General features: G+C 45.7%; 1 protein-coding gene across 1 annotated transcript in view; it reads left to right on the top strand.

The window, feature by feature from the left end:
* Positions 1-12,449, top strand: part of cep350 (centrosomal protein 350) — a 39,745-nt gene that overhangs the window by 23,608 nt on the left and 3,688 nt on the right. The window contains 11 exon segments of the mRNA XM_063891205.1: positions 909-1,031; positions 3,941-4,179; positions 4,908-5,092; positions 5,344-5,455; positions 6,698-6,858; positions 7,431-7,555; positions 7,634-7,689; positions 8,115-9,568; positions 10,661-11,185; positions 11,934-12,080; positions 12,237-12,359. Of these exon segments, the coding sequence (XP_063747275.1) occupies positions 909-1,031; positions 3,941-4,179; positions 4,908-5,092; positions 5,344-5,455; positions 6,698-6,858; positions 7,431-7,555; positions 7,634-7,689; positions 8,115-9,568; positions 10,661-11,185; positions 11,934-12,080; positions 12,237-12,359 (3,250 nt within the window).

Below are 12,449 nucleotides of genomic sequence, written 5' to 3'. Positions count from 1 at the left end.
GCTGTGCATTCCATCATTTTTTATTGCACTCATTTCCTCTCGTGTTGACGTGTAACTTCATGCTTGGGGAGTTCCTGTGCACCCTGCAAACTTTTAGCCTTCCTCAGCTCCGGTCAGGTGCTTGCAGAGCCTCTCCTGCCAGCGCCACTCCAACAAGTGGGTCAATTGTTCTGGGCTTTAGTATTTATTTATTTATTTAGGATTTATAACTTGGCACCCGATCACAGGCCGTCCATAGTGCCAGCTTCGGTAAACACTGAGATATTCCAACCACAGAAAGATATGAAACACATTGCATGGATCAGATTTTGCAGATATGTTGCTTTACAAATCAAAACAACTGACACAGAAAGAGGATACACAAGAATAAATGCTGTAGAGGAGTCCACTCAGCTTTGGGTAACAACAAAGAATCAGCCCAACATTAGCCTCCTTTAGCTTAGCGGTGGTGACGTGAAGTCATGTGACCGTGCTGTAGTTCCTTTATAGCCCAACATTAGCCACCTTTAGCTTAGCGGTGGAGACGTGAAGTCATGTGACCGTGCTGTAGTTCCTTTATAGCCCAACATTAGCCTCCTTTAGCTTAGCGGTGGAGACGTGAAGTCATGTGACCGTGCTGTAGTTCCTCTATAGCCCAACATTAGCCGCCTTTAGCTCAGCGGTGGAGACGTGAAGTCATGTGACCGGGCTGTAGTTACTCCGTGCACCTCTCTGTATATATTCATTTTAAATCAGAAACCTGACACAGTGATTGGATCAGAACACATTTGCTCATCACTCTTCTCTCTCCCTCCTCCCTACGTGTCTGCTCCCTCTTTGTGTTTGTGATGTTTTCCCTCCTCTCACATTGTGTGTGTTGTGTGTCTCCATGCCCATGTGTGTGTGTCTCCTGTGACTGTGTGTTGTAGACTCTGCTCTCCTGTCCACTGCTTCTTCTCTGTGCTCACGGCTCACCACTGGGCCTCCCTCAGTGTCTGTCTTCCCAACCTCCACCCTAAATTCCAGCTCTTTATCTACAACCATTTGGTCAGGTACTGTACAGAGCTCTCTACCTCTAACCCAGCGTTAACCCCCCCACCCCACCCCATGGAACATGCTTGTGTTCATCCACATGGCACTGGGACCTTTAGGGGGGTGAATGTTGACTGATGTTGGTTTGCTTCCAGGATGTGGGGGGAGGAGTTTGAGTGGATGCTTGAAAAGTGCCCAAGGAAGGCTTCCTCTCTAAAATAAATGTAACTTTTGACAACTTCACTTTTATTTTAGTACACAATAAAACATCAGATACAACAGACGTTTAATAAGCAATACACATTTCATTTTAGATTGAAATGGAGAAAGAGAAGGCAACATGCTTACTGGCCTTAACCCCTTAAACACTATTTTTTAGGGATTTTTGAAAAACAAATAGAGAAAAGTCAGAAATTTGAAGAAAAAGTGGGAATTTTGAAAAAGCCAAGATGTTGTATCCAGATATTAAAGTTAGAGCGGCAAAATTGTATATCTAACTCGCAAATATCTGACTGTCGAGAAGTCTTGGCCTGAAAGCGGTATTCTACAATCGTAATTAACAGCCCTTGTTTCTCACGGGTTATCTTTAAAGGGGCCCTATTCTCCTTTTGGGGTGTTTCCCCCTCCTGTACTGTGTTATATAGGTGTGTGTGCATGTAAATGGTCTGCGAAGGCTTAAATCCTAAAGTCAAAAAGTCCACAAACAAAGTGACATCACTATGGAGCACTTGCACGATCCTATTGGCTAGATAAGCTAAGGGGGCGGGACATCTCTAAGAGGTTGACCAATCACACACGTTGATCCTTTTACGTGTGAGTCCCGCTAATATCGCCAAGATTAAAAATAATCCCCATTAGGTGTTTTGTCCGAATCCTGCAGCGCTACCTGTTGCTTCTAAATATTCACTTTTCATTTCCTGAAGGTTAAGTTTATTTCTATAGGGGCCTTCCTTGTTGGATGGGAATCTCAGACTCACTGCTGGGATTTCACTGGTTTTTGTGGTTTTAAATGTGTGACTCTTCTCCTCTTTTCTCCTCGTTATGACTCCTGCGGTGCATCTCTCTTCCCGTCCTTCACACTCTGTCTGGAGGCGTCTCAGTGATACAGACTGACTTCACACTGTGTCTGCAGGCGGCTCAGTGATACAGACTGACTTCACACTGTGTCTGCAGGCAGCTCAGTGATACAGACTGACTTCACACTGTGTCTGCAGGCAGCTCAGTGATACAGACTGACTTCACACTGTGTCTGCAGGCAACTCAGTGATACAGACTGACTTCACACTGTGTCTGCAGGCGGCTCAGTGATACAGACTGACTTCACACTGTGTCTGCAGGCAGCTCAGTGATACAGACTGACTTCACACTGTGTCTGCAGGCGGCTCAGTGATACAGACTGACTTCACACTGTGTCAGCAGGCGGCTCAGTGATACAGACTGACTTCACACTGTGTCTGCAGGCAGCTCAGTGATACAGACTGACTTCACACTGTGTCTGCAGGCAGCTCAGTGATACAGACTGACTTCACACTGTGTCTGCAGGCGGCTCAGTGATACAGACTGACTTCACATTGAACCACAGAGTGCTCTATCTCTTCAATGGGCCCAGTAAATCTTAACTAGCGCTCTTTATTTGCTAACTGTTGCATGGAATTGGATAACAAGTACAGATGGCCATTGGCTGTAATAGAGTTTGGGAAGGCACTAAAAGACCCCCCCCCCACCTCCCCTCCCTTTGTCTGGTGCCTCAGTATCTTGCTGTCATCAGTAAACATTAGGGTCGAGAACGGCCTCTAAATTAAATCAGGGCTAAATAATACTGCAGTGTAACGGCACCCGGAGCTGTGGGGGAGCGCATTACCCAGCAGCTCCACCTGACTGCAGACGTATGTATTTATAACAGACTCAAGTTAGATTATTACAAATGATGTTTGCATTGCAAGACAAAAGAGCCGCTGCCTTTAAGTCTCTGTATCCTCATTGGTCAGGGTCTTCAGTCAGTGGAAGTCAATACTGAGGAAGGGATGCACTCGTGTTACTATTTTAGTCTCGATACTGATACCTGTTGTGCTGTTCCAGGAAGGTTGCCACTTCACTGCACAGCCGAGTGTCAAAAAGCATGAAAAATAATTAGAAATAAAGTGTATATAATATATTTCATTTAAAATAGATACTTTTACAATGATATTATTCATTGTTATCCTTTTATTTCAGAATAATCAACAAACAATAATACATTGGAGCGTGGTTGAAATAATTATATAAAATAAATTAGATTTTATTTTGCTTTCTTTCCTCTTAAAATTCTTGAAATGAACAGGAGAGGTTTAGAAAGCTATGCAGTCTTCTAGCACGCTGTTAGCACGTGATGTGGTACTCAGATCTAAACAAAGAACACAGACTAAAACATCCCTATAGAATTTAATATCCGCTCCTTTGTCACCTCCAGCTATTTGAGTCAGAATCACCCTAAGATCTGTATCAGATTCCTGAACCAAAGAGACACATTCATACAGATGTATATTTCCTGTCTTGTGTAAGTCCTATGTTTGAAGCGTGTGCTCCTGGGTTTCAGTCTGACGCATGAACCTGACCTCTTCGCTCTCACTTTCTCCTGATCCACACCTCTGTATGATCAGAGAACTGACGGGTGCTTGTCTTTATTTGGATGATTACTTCAGGGGAGTAAAGCATGTATTTGGGGGTGTGTGTGTGTGCCAGAGGTTTGAGGTGAGTTTGCAGTGATTTCTGTCCATGTGATTCGGGTCTGCTTGCATCATGTTTAAACATCCCTTATGCTAAATGTCCTCCTGTCTCTCTTCACTGCCTCCTTCACCTCTCCCCTCACCACCACCTCTCCCCTCACCACCCATCTTTCTCATTTCCTCTCCTCCCCATTCTTTCCATTCATTCTGACCTCCTCCTCCAGGTTCCTGACGAAGCGGGAGCAGCAGCTGATGCAGAGGCGGCACCATGCGGAGGAGCTGCTGCAGTGGAAGCAGCGTCTGGACCGGGAGGAGGCCGAGGTCCGGAGGATGGAGAAGGAGGCGCTGGCTTTATGGGACAGACAGGCCTCACGGGACGAGGCGAAGAGTCAGGAAAAAGAGGTGTCTGACATCAGCCAGAGTCACCGCCAAAGCTCGGAGCCCAGAACTGACAGCGAGAAAGGTGAACACACAGCAGGGTTACTTTGAAAGTGTGCTACTTACAACCTTGGAAAAGAAGAAACTGAGATATCTGTATTCTATATTCGGATCAGAAATGAATCATTTCAAAGCAGCAGCTTATCCACCAACAGTGAAACACATGAGCACATACTACAGTTTGACAAAGCAGGAATAAAGTCTGAGCTGACAGAAAAACGCTCAGAACAAGTGATGATGCAAAGAAATGCAGAATAAATTAAAAGGGGAGATTTGGAAAAAACGTTTTTCACAAACTAATTTCAATCAGAGTTTTGGGGGAAAAATTGAGAAAGGGTGGGATTTATTTTGTAAAACAGGAGGATTTTTGATATTTTTTAAATTTACTTTGAGTTCTGAAAACAAATCAGAATTTTGGGGAAAAAGTGATAATTTTTAAGAAATAGTCGAAATTTGCAGAAAAAAAGTCAGAAGTTTGAAAAAAAAGCTGAATTTTTAGGAAAAAAATAATCAGACCTTTTTAAAACACGTCATTTCCAAATAATTCTAGGAAATTTTAAAAGTCTGATATTTTAGGAAGAAGGTGATACATGGAAATTCAAAAAGGTCAAATCTTGGAGAAGACAAATCAGAAGTTTAATTAAAGGAACAAAAAGAAGAGGATTAGGGCCACATGTAAACACAGTGATATCTAATGAAGCAGATTCAGGAGAAGAGATAGCTAAAAGTGTTTGTGCTGTCTGTGTTCTTCAGAGTATGTCAGTGATGGTTTCTCAGTGACTCCTGAGTCCAGTATCCACACAGAGGGACCGGAGGCCCCTCAAACAGGAAGTCCAGCTTCAGCTCCACCTGCTTCAAACCCTGAAACACCGTCAGTAGCCTCGGTGCGCAGCAGCCCTGCAGACTACAGCCAGGACTTCACTTCCCCCAGCAGACAGGTACGCAGTGCTGTGGTTAGCTAGGATTATGGTGCAGTGTTTGTGAAATGCAGTCCAAGGAACCTCATAGAATTCATATTTAGAGTCTGTAATTAGACTTTTGAAACTCACACGTTTTACCGGCATCTGTTAGTTGATGTTGCACGTGAAATATTAATGAAGGTATGTCTGCAAGAGTCCATGTGACTGTGTTGTTATATCCTAAAGTCTCTTCCTCTCTTCCTCCTCCCCCTCCCGCTTACGCTCTCCAGTCTCTGAGAGGAAGCCTCACCCCCGCAGCCTCTCATTCACACGGCAGCAAGATGCAGCTCCGAGCCTCCAACCGGACCCCCAACCAGGAACCCCTCCCACACAAGCACACTGGTGAGTTACCCTATGACCCAAAACACACACATGCACACACACACACACACACACACACACTGGATGTTTAGTATTTGAGGGGTGTATTTAACTTCCTTGTAGCTCTCAGGGAAGAGGCGTGATGCAGCTGTATTTCTGGCGCTGTGTAGTCCAGCATAATGTAATGCTGCCAGGAATACATTATGGGAGCACTTCCCTGATTCCTAACCTGCTTAGCTGTGAGTTAGAGCAGGACACTTTGCAATGGACTCAGTTACTGCACAAGGAAATCCAGTGCTGCAGATAAAGCTGCCCGCTCTATTGCAGTCAGTCGGATGTCGTTACAGCGCATTCAGACGTAATCATGAATTTATTTTGCAACACCATATATACACTTATTTCAAGCTCAATATTATTGCAGAAATCAGATGATAAATACAGCATGGAGGCTTGTAAAGGTACTGTAGAGGCCAGAGTCCTATGTGAGTTTGTCTACCTCCAACTTAAAACTTCAGCCCCGCCCGCACCTCCTGAGCAAGGCACACAGACCCGCTTCCACAGAACAGTAACATCTGATCCCCTCAGTTTTAAAACAAGGTCAAATTTGATCTTAAAAGTCAACATTTTGAAAACGAAGCTAGAACTATGAAAAAATTGTCGGACATTTTTAAAAGTCGACATTTAAAAAACAAAGTCAGATCTTTTTTAGAAGAAAGGGATCGGAAATTCAAAGAAGCCAATATTTGGAAAAAAGGCTGGGAGACAAAAAAACGAGGCCCACATGTAAAGATGTTTTATCTAAGTGAACGTTTTGAAAAGAAGAAATTGCAGACATTTTTTTAAGTCGACATTTAGGAAAATCGTGATCATTTTGAAGGAAAAGTCCGAAATTCAAAAAAGTTGAAATTTGGAGGAAAAATCTGAAAATTGAACGAGAAATTAAAGGAGCAACAAATATTCTGAATTTTGTAAAAGTCAACATTAAGAAAAAATTTCAGAATTTTTAGAAAAATCTAAGGGAAAAAATTGGGACACAAAAAGTGTGAATTTTAAAAGGAGATGATGTGTAACGTGTAACATTCATGTTTGTGATACTTTGTGTAGCCAAAGCATCGTGCACACGTCACTGATATACTAACGGCCTCTAATCTCCAGAGATTTGGGTTTGAGTTCCAGTCGGCACAAAGTTGGATTACCATTTTTCCCTAATCACAGCTCTGGCACTGCCTTCACATTCTCACCGTGATTCCTTTCTTCCTCCAGAACACATTTCAGACCAGAGTGACATAGAGAGCCGGATCCGGGGTCTGAAGGAGGAAGTCCGGAAGAGGAAGTTCATGGCCCACCAGCTGAAGAGGGAGCAGAAGAAGAGACACAAGGAGCACCTGAAGGCGCAGGAGGCCAGCCTGCTCAAGCAGCTGGAGGTGTGTGTGTGTGTGTGTGTGTGTGTGTGTGTGTGTGTGTGTGTGTGTGTGTGTGTGTGTGTGTGTGTGTGTGTGTGTGTGTGTGTGTGTGTGTGTGTGTGTGTGTGTGTGTGTGTGTGTGTGTGTGTGTGTGTGTGTGTGTGTGTGTGTGTGTGTGTGTGTGTGTGTGTGTGTGTGTGTGTGTGTGTGTGTGTGTGTGTGTGTGTGTGTGTGTGTGTGTGTGTGTGTGTGTGTGTGTGTGTGTGTGTGTGTGTGTGTGTGTGTGTGTGCTGATTTTTTACGTGAATTGCATTTTATTAATATTTTAGTTTTTATTTTATTCTTTTTTTAATAATTTAATTCTTGTTTTATTTCTCTTTTATTATTTATTTGTATTTATTTTTAAATGTGTTGTTATTATTTTATTCAGTCCTCCATTAAATCACAAAGCTGTGTTTCCTTGGAAGAGGGAGACAGTATTGTATTTGTTCTCTGTGTGGTTTGATTGGTCACCTTTGTGTTTGGAAAGGGTTTTATAAATATAGATTATATGTCTTTATATCGTGACTCTTATTCTCCCTGTTTCCTCTCAGAGCTACAACAACTTCATCGAGAAAACTAAAGCAGAGCTGAACAAGAAGCCGGACTCAACGCCTGATAACTCTCAGATCAAAGACTCAATCGCTGAGCCGCCCAGCATCAAAACGCCTGCTGACCGGTAACAACAACACCTGGAGAGACAGCAATGTGTCAGTAATGTGACTGTAAAATATTCAATTACATCCTTCTCTCTTAGGTCTGAAGCCGGCATCCTCTCTGGAAGGACGCACGTCGATGCTTCATTAGAACACAGTGAGTCATTCCCTCATCATCACTAATATTGTCGCCATAAAGCTCGTTAAGGTACGGAGAGGCTTAACCACAGAGGCATTACAACAGGAGGTGTGTGTTGGGGGTGTTTCCCTGGGGCACTCACACACTCACTCACAAGTCGTAATCAGCACTGTGGATATGTCTCCTTGAGAGTTTCAGACTGGTAACAAGCTTTGAGACCAACAAAGCTGTCAGAATCATAGTTAATCCGGTGGTGGTCCTAAGGGGGGTGCAGGGGTACTAGGCCTCAGAATATTAACCCTGCAGCCCCTTTTTAAAGGCTTAGAAAAGCCTATTCTGTTGCATTTCTGCAGGACAAAACCAGTAAAAATATCATTGGAAAGCTACAAGAAAGTGTGTGGGCTATATTCCAATAATAACATAGCGTCTTCCTGTTGTGACAGATGCCGTCCCTCAGCCCGATCTCAGCAGATCCACCTCGGTGCCTGAAGAGTTGTCCGATGAAGACCCTCGGACCGTCACTCCCACCCCGGTGCACGGCAGCCCTCAGAGGTCCTATGAAGAACCGGAGGTGATAGTGAGCTCCAGGTTTGAGGATCGACCGTCTGAACCTGGCTCCAAAGAGAAGTTTTCTACATCTGTAATCCTAGAAGGAGATAAACAGTTAAACACGAGGGAAACATCTGAAGCTCAGAAAGCAGAGGACCTCGATCTGAACGACAGACCCAGTGACTCCTCCTCACAGAAGGACGTGGAAGCTTCTTCTCCCAGAGCACACGGTTACCACGATGACTTTGAGTCTTCAGCTGATTCTTCTCCCAGGGATCTCAGCTCCAAACCTGCCTCTCAAATCCCCAGAAGGGACTCCCCACCTGAGAGCCAGGACGAGGAGGAGGTGGAGGAGGAAATAGCAGAAGAACTGAGTCACCGCTCAGGGACGAGTGGATCCAGCCACCACTCTGTGAGACTGCTGGATTTCCAGAACAATGCAGAAGACTCCAATCATGTAACCTGTCCTGCCTCTCCTGTCAGAGATGAGATGCTGAGTTTTAACATCGGAGATCGAGTTCTGGTGGGAGGTGTGCAGCCGGGCACGCTGAGGTTCAAAGGGCCGACCAGCTTCGCTAACGGCTACTGGGCCGGAGTGGAGCTAGACAAGTCCGAGGGCAGCAACAACGGCACCTACGACGGCGTGGTGTACTTCGAATGCGACAAGAGCCACGGGATCTTCGCTCCTCCGGATAAAATCTCACACCTGCCGGACAAGTTTGAGATCGACGCCGACACCACGGAGGACGAGGACTCCTTCTGCGACAGCCTGTCGGAGAAAGGGGATAAAAAAGAGGAGCGGGAATCACACAAACAATGGAATGAAAATGAATCTAATAAGGTCTTTAACTCTGGAGATAAAAAGGTGACGGATGAATCGAACAATAATGTCAAAGAATCCAAGCATCCTGTTCCTAATGGCAGGGACATTATGCTGGAGATTAAAGATGCTCCCACCACCCTCCTCATCTCTGATATCGACCTGGGGAAGCAGAGACAGAAGGAGATCACCCCCCGTGTTGAGAGGGAAGAGGTCGACTCACATGAGGTGAATCTGTCCTCAGACATCCGGGCTGACGAGGGGAAACGGAAAGCCCGCCTGGACTCGCTCGCAGACCACCTCCTCAACAACTGCATGAGAGACACCGTGGCGCAGTTTGCTGAAATTAAAAGGGCTAAAGAGCAGAAGATCGACACCGCCAATCAGATGAACGGAGAGCTGGTTGGGGAGAGAGTTGATCAGGAAGAAGAGGACTGGTTCCCCTCCGTGCAGCAGAAGGACGGACTGCCCTTCTTCCTGCCTTCAGAGAAAGAGGAGCTGACTTCTCCGGAGCTGTGCAACCAACCTGTGAGTGTAAACATCTGATTCTGCACTAACATGATCATTAAACATATTTAATCTCTATGTATTTCCGAATATAGCAGGAGGCGCTAACGTCACTTCCTGTCTAAATTAAGCCCCACCCACTTTCAGGTGTAACTCCTGCATCAGAGCGAAGCAGAAAATAATAGTGTCTTCACGTCTTAAAGCTGCTGAGTCATATATCGCACCTCCAACAACAAATAAATCCAGAGCTCCGGTTTCTTTACTTCCTCTCCAGAAAAAAGGAGAGTAAAAGAAAGGATCAGAAATCTCAGTCTCAGTGTCAGCCTGCTGCCTGCCACTCGTCCCCCGGCAGACCCACCGGACATCCATCTGGGGAGGGAGCAGAGACCCTGATACTAGTTTAGATAAAACCCTGCATAACCAGATGGTAGTAAACCACAAACTTATGATTCAGATTACTTTAGGGTCCATTACATGTACAGAAAAGAACTCATTTGACTTTGGTACCGGCAAATTAAACAGTTCTCACGTGAAAAATATGCATCTTATGAGGTGATAGCGCTGCACATTTTGAGTATTAAAATTACAGTTTCCACACTTTAACTCGCTCTATAAAGTTATCCATCTGTTATGTTTTTGTCCGTATGATAATACACAACTGAGAAAGAGGGTTAGGGTTCTTCTGTAAACAACCAGAGCAAACAAACTAGGGGTGTTTTCTGACTGAGAGAAAGAAAATACAGCAGAGTTTACAAAACCAAATTCAAGCGAAGCAATATCTCTTCCACTTTATCCATTATTCCTCAACCGTGGAATCCTCTTTGTGTGGAAACTCCAGTGATGTCTTCCTGCAGTCACTGACAAACAGTGTTGCTTTGACCTGAAGAACCCTTGTTTTCAGCTCTGTGTTCGGCCAAAGTCCGCCTCTGTGTGGACAGACTTTATTGAATTTGGTGCTTCAAAGCGTTTGTCTCTGAAACGTCAGTGAGGAAGACAAACCTTTAAAGTGTAGAACTGTGATTTTAAATGGGACGTTGTGGTTAGATGTCCCTGATGATCTGGTTCGGAAGAGAGCATGACATTAACTGTGTTTCTGTGCGTCCTTCCACACAGGAGAGTCCGGTGCTGGGGGTCAGCGGGCAGGAGGAGCTGGCGAAGCGCCTGGCAGAGCTCGAGCTGAGCCGGGGGCTGCTGGAGGACCTGGGCGACGACCAGGACTGGTTCGATGAGGACTTTGGCCTCAGCTCCCGCAAAGAACAACAGAGACTCAAACAGAGGGAGGAAGAGGAGGAGGAGAGGCTGGGCAGGTCCTCATCATCTGCTGCATCCCTGGGGGGGTTGATCTCATCCTCAGGGGGAGAGCAGCAGGTTAAGATCCCACCCAGACCTGAGCTTCCTCTCCCCCTGCCCCCCAAACTCCCCGAGCAGCCCGCCATGGTGGTGCCTCACTCCGCCACCGAGGTGGAGAAGATGGTGCACGCCGCCACTCAGGAGATCTGGGAGAGCTGTGGCCTGGGGAGGGAGGGGGGGGCACGGACCCTCGCACAGCTGCCCACCCCCCAACCCTCACAGGAGTATCTGGGGAAGGAGGCTGACAGCCAGGAGCTGGAGGCGCTCTGCATCCACAGCTACAGAAAGGTGACGGAGGAACTCAGAGAGCATTCGAACAATCGCCCACTTAGATATTCAGTGAAACCCCCATCAGTGGGCTTAGAGAAAACCAGCATCCTAGACTACTGGGGGACATCCTCTGCTCAGTACTACACCACTAGCTTAGGGATTGAAGCCTTTGCAGACCATTTACATGCACAGAATGGAAAGATAAGCCCCACAAATCTGGGTCCTGTTTCGGATCTCTGTTGTTTAAGATCAGCTGGTTTCTGCAGACTTTGCACCAGCCACGATATTCTTGGACCTATCAATGGTCTGTAGTTTTAACTCGACCTTCTCCCGTCAGCTGAGCTCCATTAGACTCTCTGCAGGATAAACTGTCCTTTATTGTTAAAGGAAAACTTCAGAAGAGTGAGTGAAGCAGCACAGAGCCGTTCTGAAGCATGCTTGGAAAAAGCAGCATAATAAAAGCTGCTGATCTGCAGAGTCGTCTTAAAGACAGCTCTTACTCTGAGGTTGAAGGCCAGACCAGTTTCCATTATCCAGCAGATTCCTCTCGGATTAGCACGTTGATATTTCAGGAGCAACTACCAACTCTACCAGATATGTCTCTGCTCTCTGGATGTCTCCTCAGTTGTCAGATGTTGCTATAAGGAAGCAAATACTCCTGAGTATCTAACTGCTAAAGTTCTCCTAACACGGGATAACTGCAGCTTCAGGCTCAGCTTAGTAATCATGACGTATTGAAACACCCTCTCCTCTCTGTCCTCCCCAGGCGGTGTTCGACCTGACGTGGGAGATGCTCCAGGAAATTTACGCCGAGGAGCCGAACTCCGATCAGCCTCAGTGGGTCAAACCACAGAGGGTCAGGTCCTCCTTCTTCCACAGAGTCAAAACCACAGGAGACCTCAGCAAGATCCAGGTAGGACACCCAACACCAATGTACCCACCAACATATTGACTTATCTTCCAATTAACTGGAGGTGCAAATGTCACGTGTTGCAGTAATAAAGTCCTTGATAGTCGTATAAATTCAAATGCCGTTCACACGCCTGATGCCTTTGTGTTTTATTCCCAGGACTTCATCTCAGCTGAGGTCCTGAAAGTGTACGGGCTGACCAAAGACCACAGCCTGAAGACGGACTGGCAGAAGATGCTCAAGTTCGGCAAAAAGAAGCGAGACAGAGTCGACCACATTCTGGTACGTCTCCCCATTAGACTGTGTGACACAAACACTGTGAGGAAGAGGGGATTCTTAGCTTTTGAACGATATCCTTAAGGGTTTATCCTC

This window comes from Eleginops maclovinus, chromosome 9, assembly GCF_036324505.1.
Source record: "Eleginops maclovinus isolate JMC-PN-2008 ecotype Puerto Natales chromosome 9, JC_Emac_rtc_rv5, whole genome shotgun sequence".
Taxonomy (NCBI): domain Eukaryota; kingdom Metazoa; phylum Chordata; class Actinopteri; order Perciformes; family Eleginopidae; genus Eleginops; species Eleginops maclovinus.
Note: the sequence above shows the minus strand (reverse complement) of the source record. Positions and strands in the feature narration are given on the sequence as shown.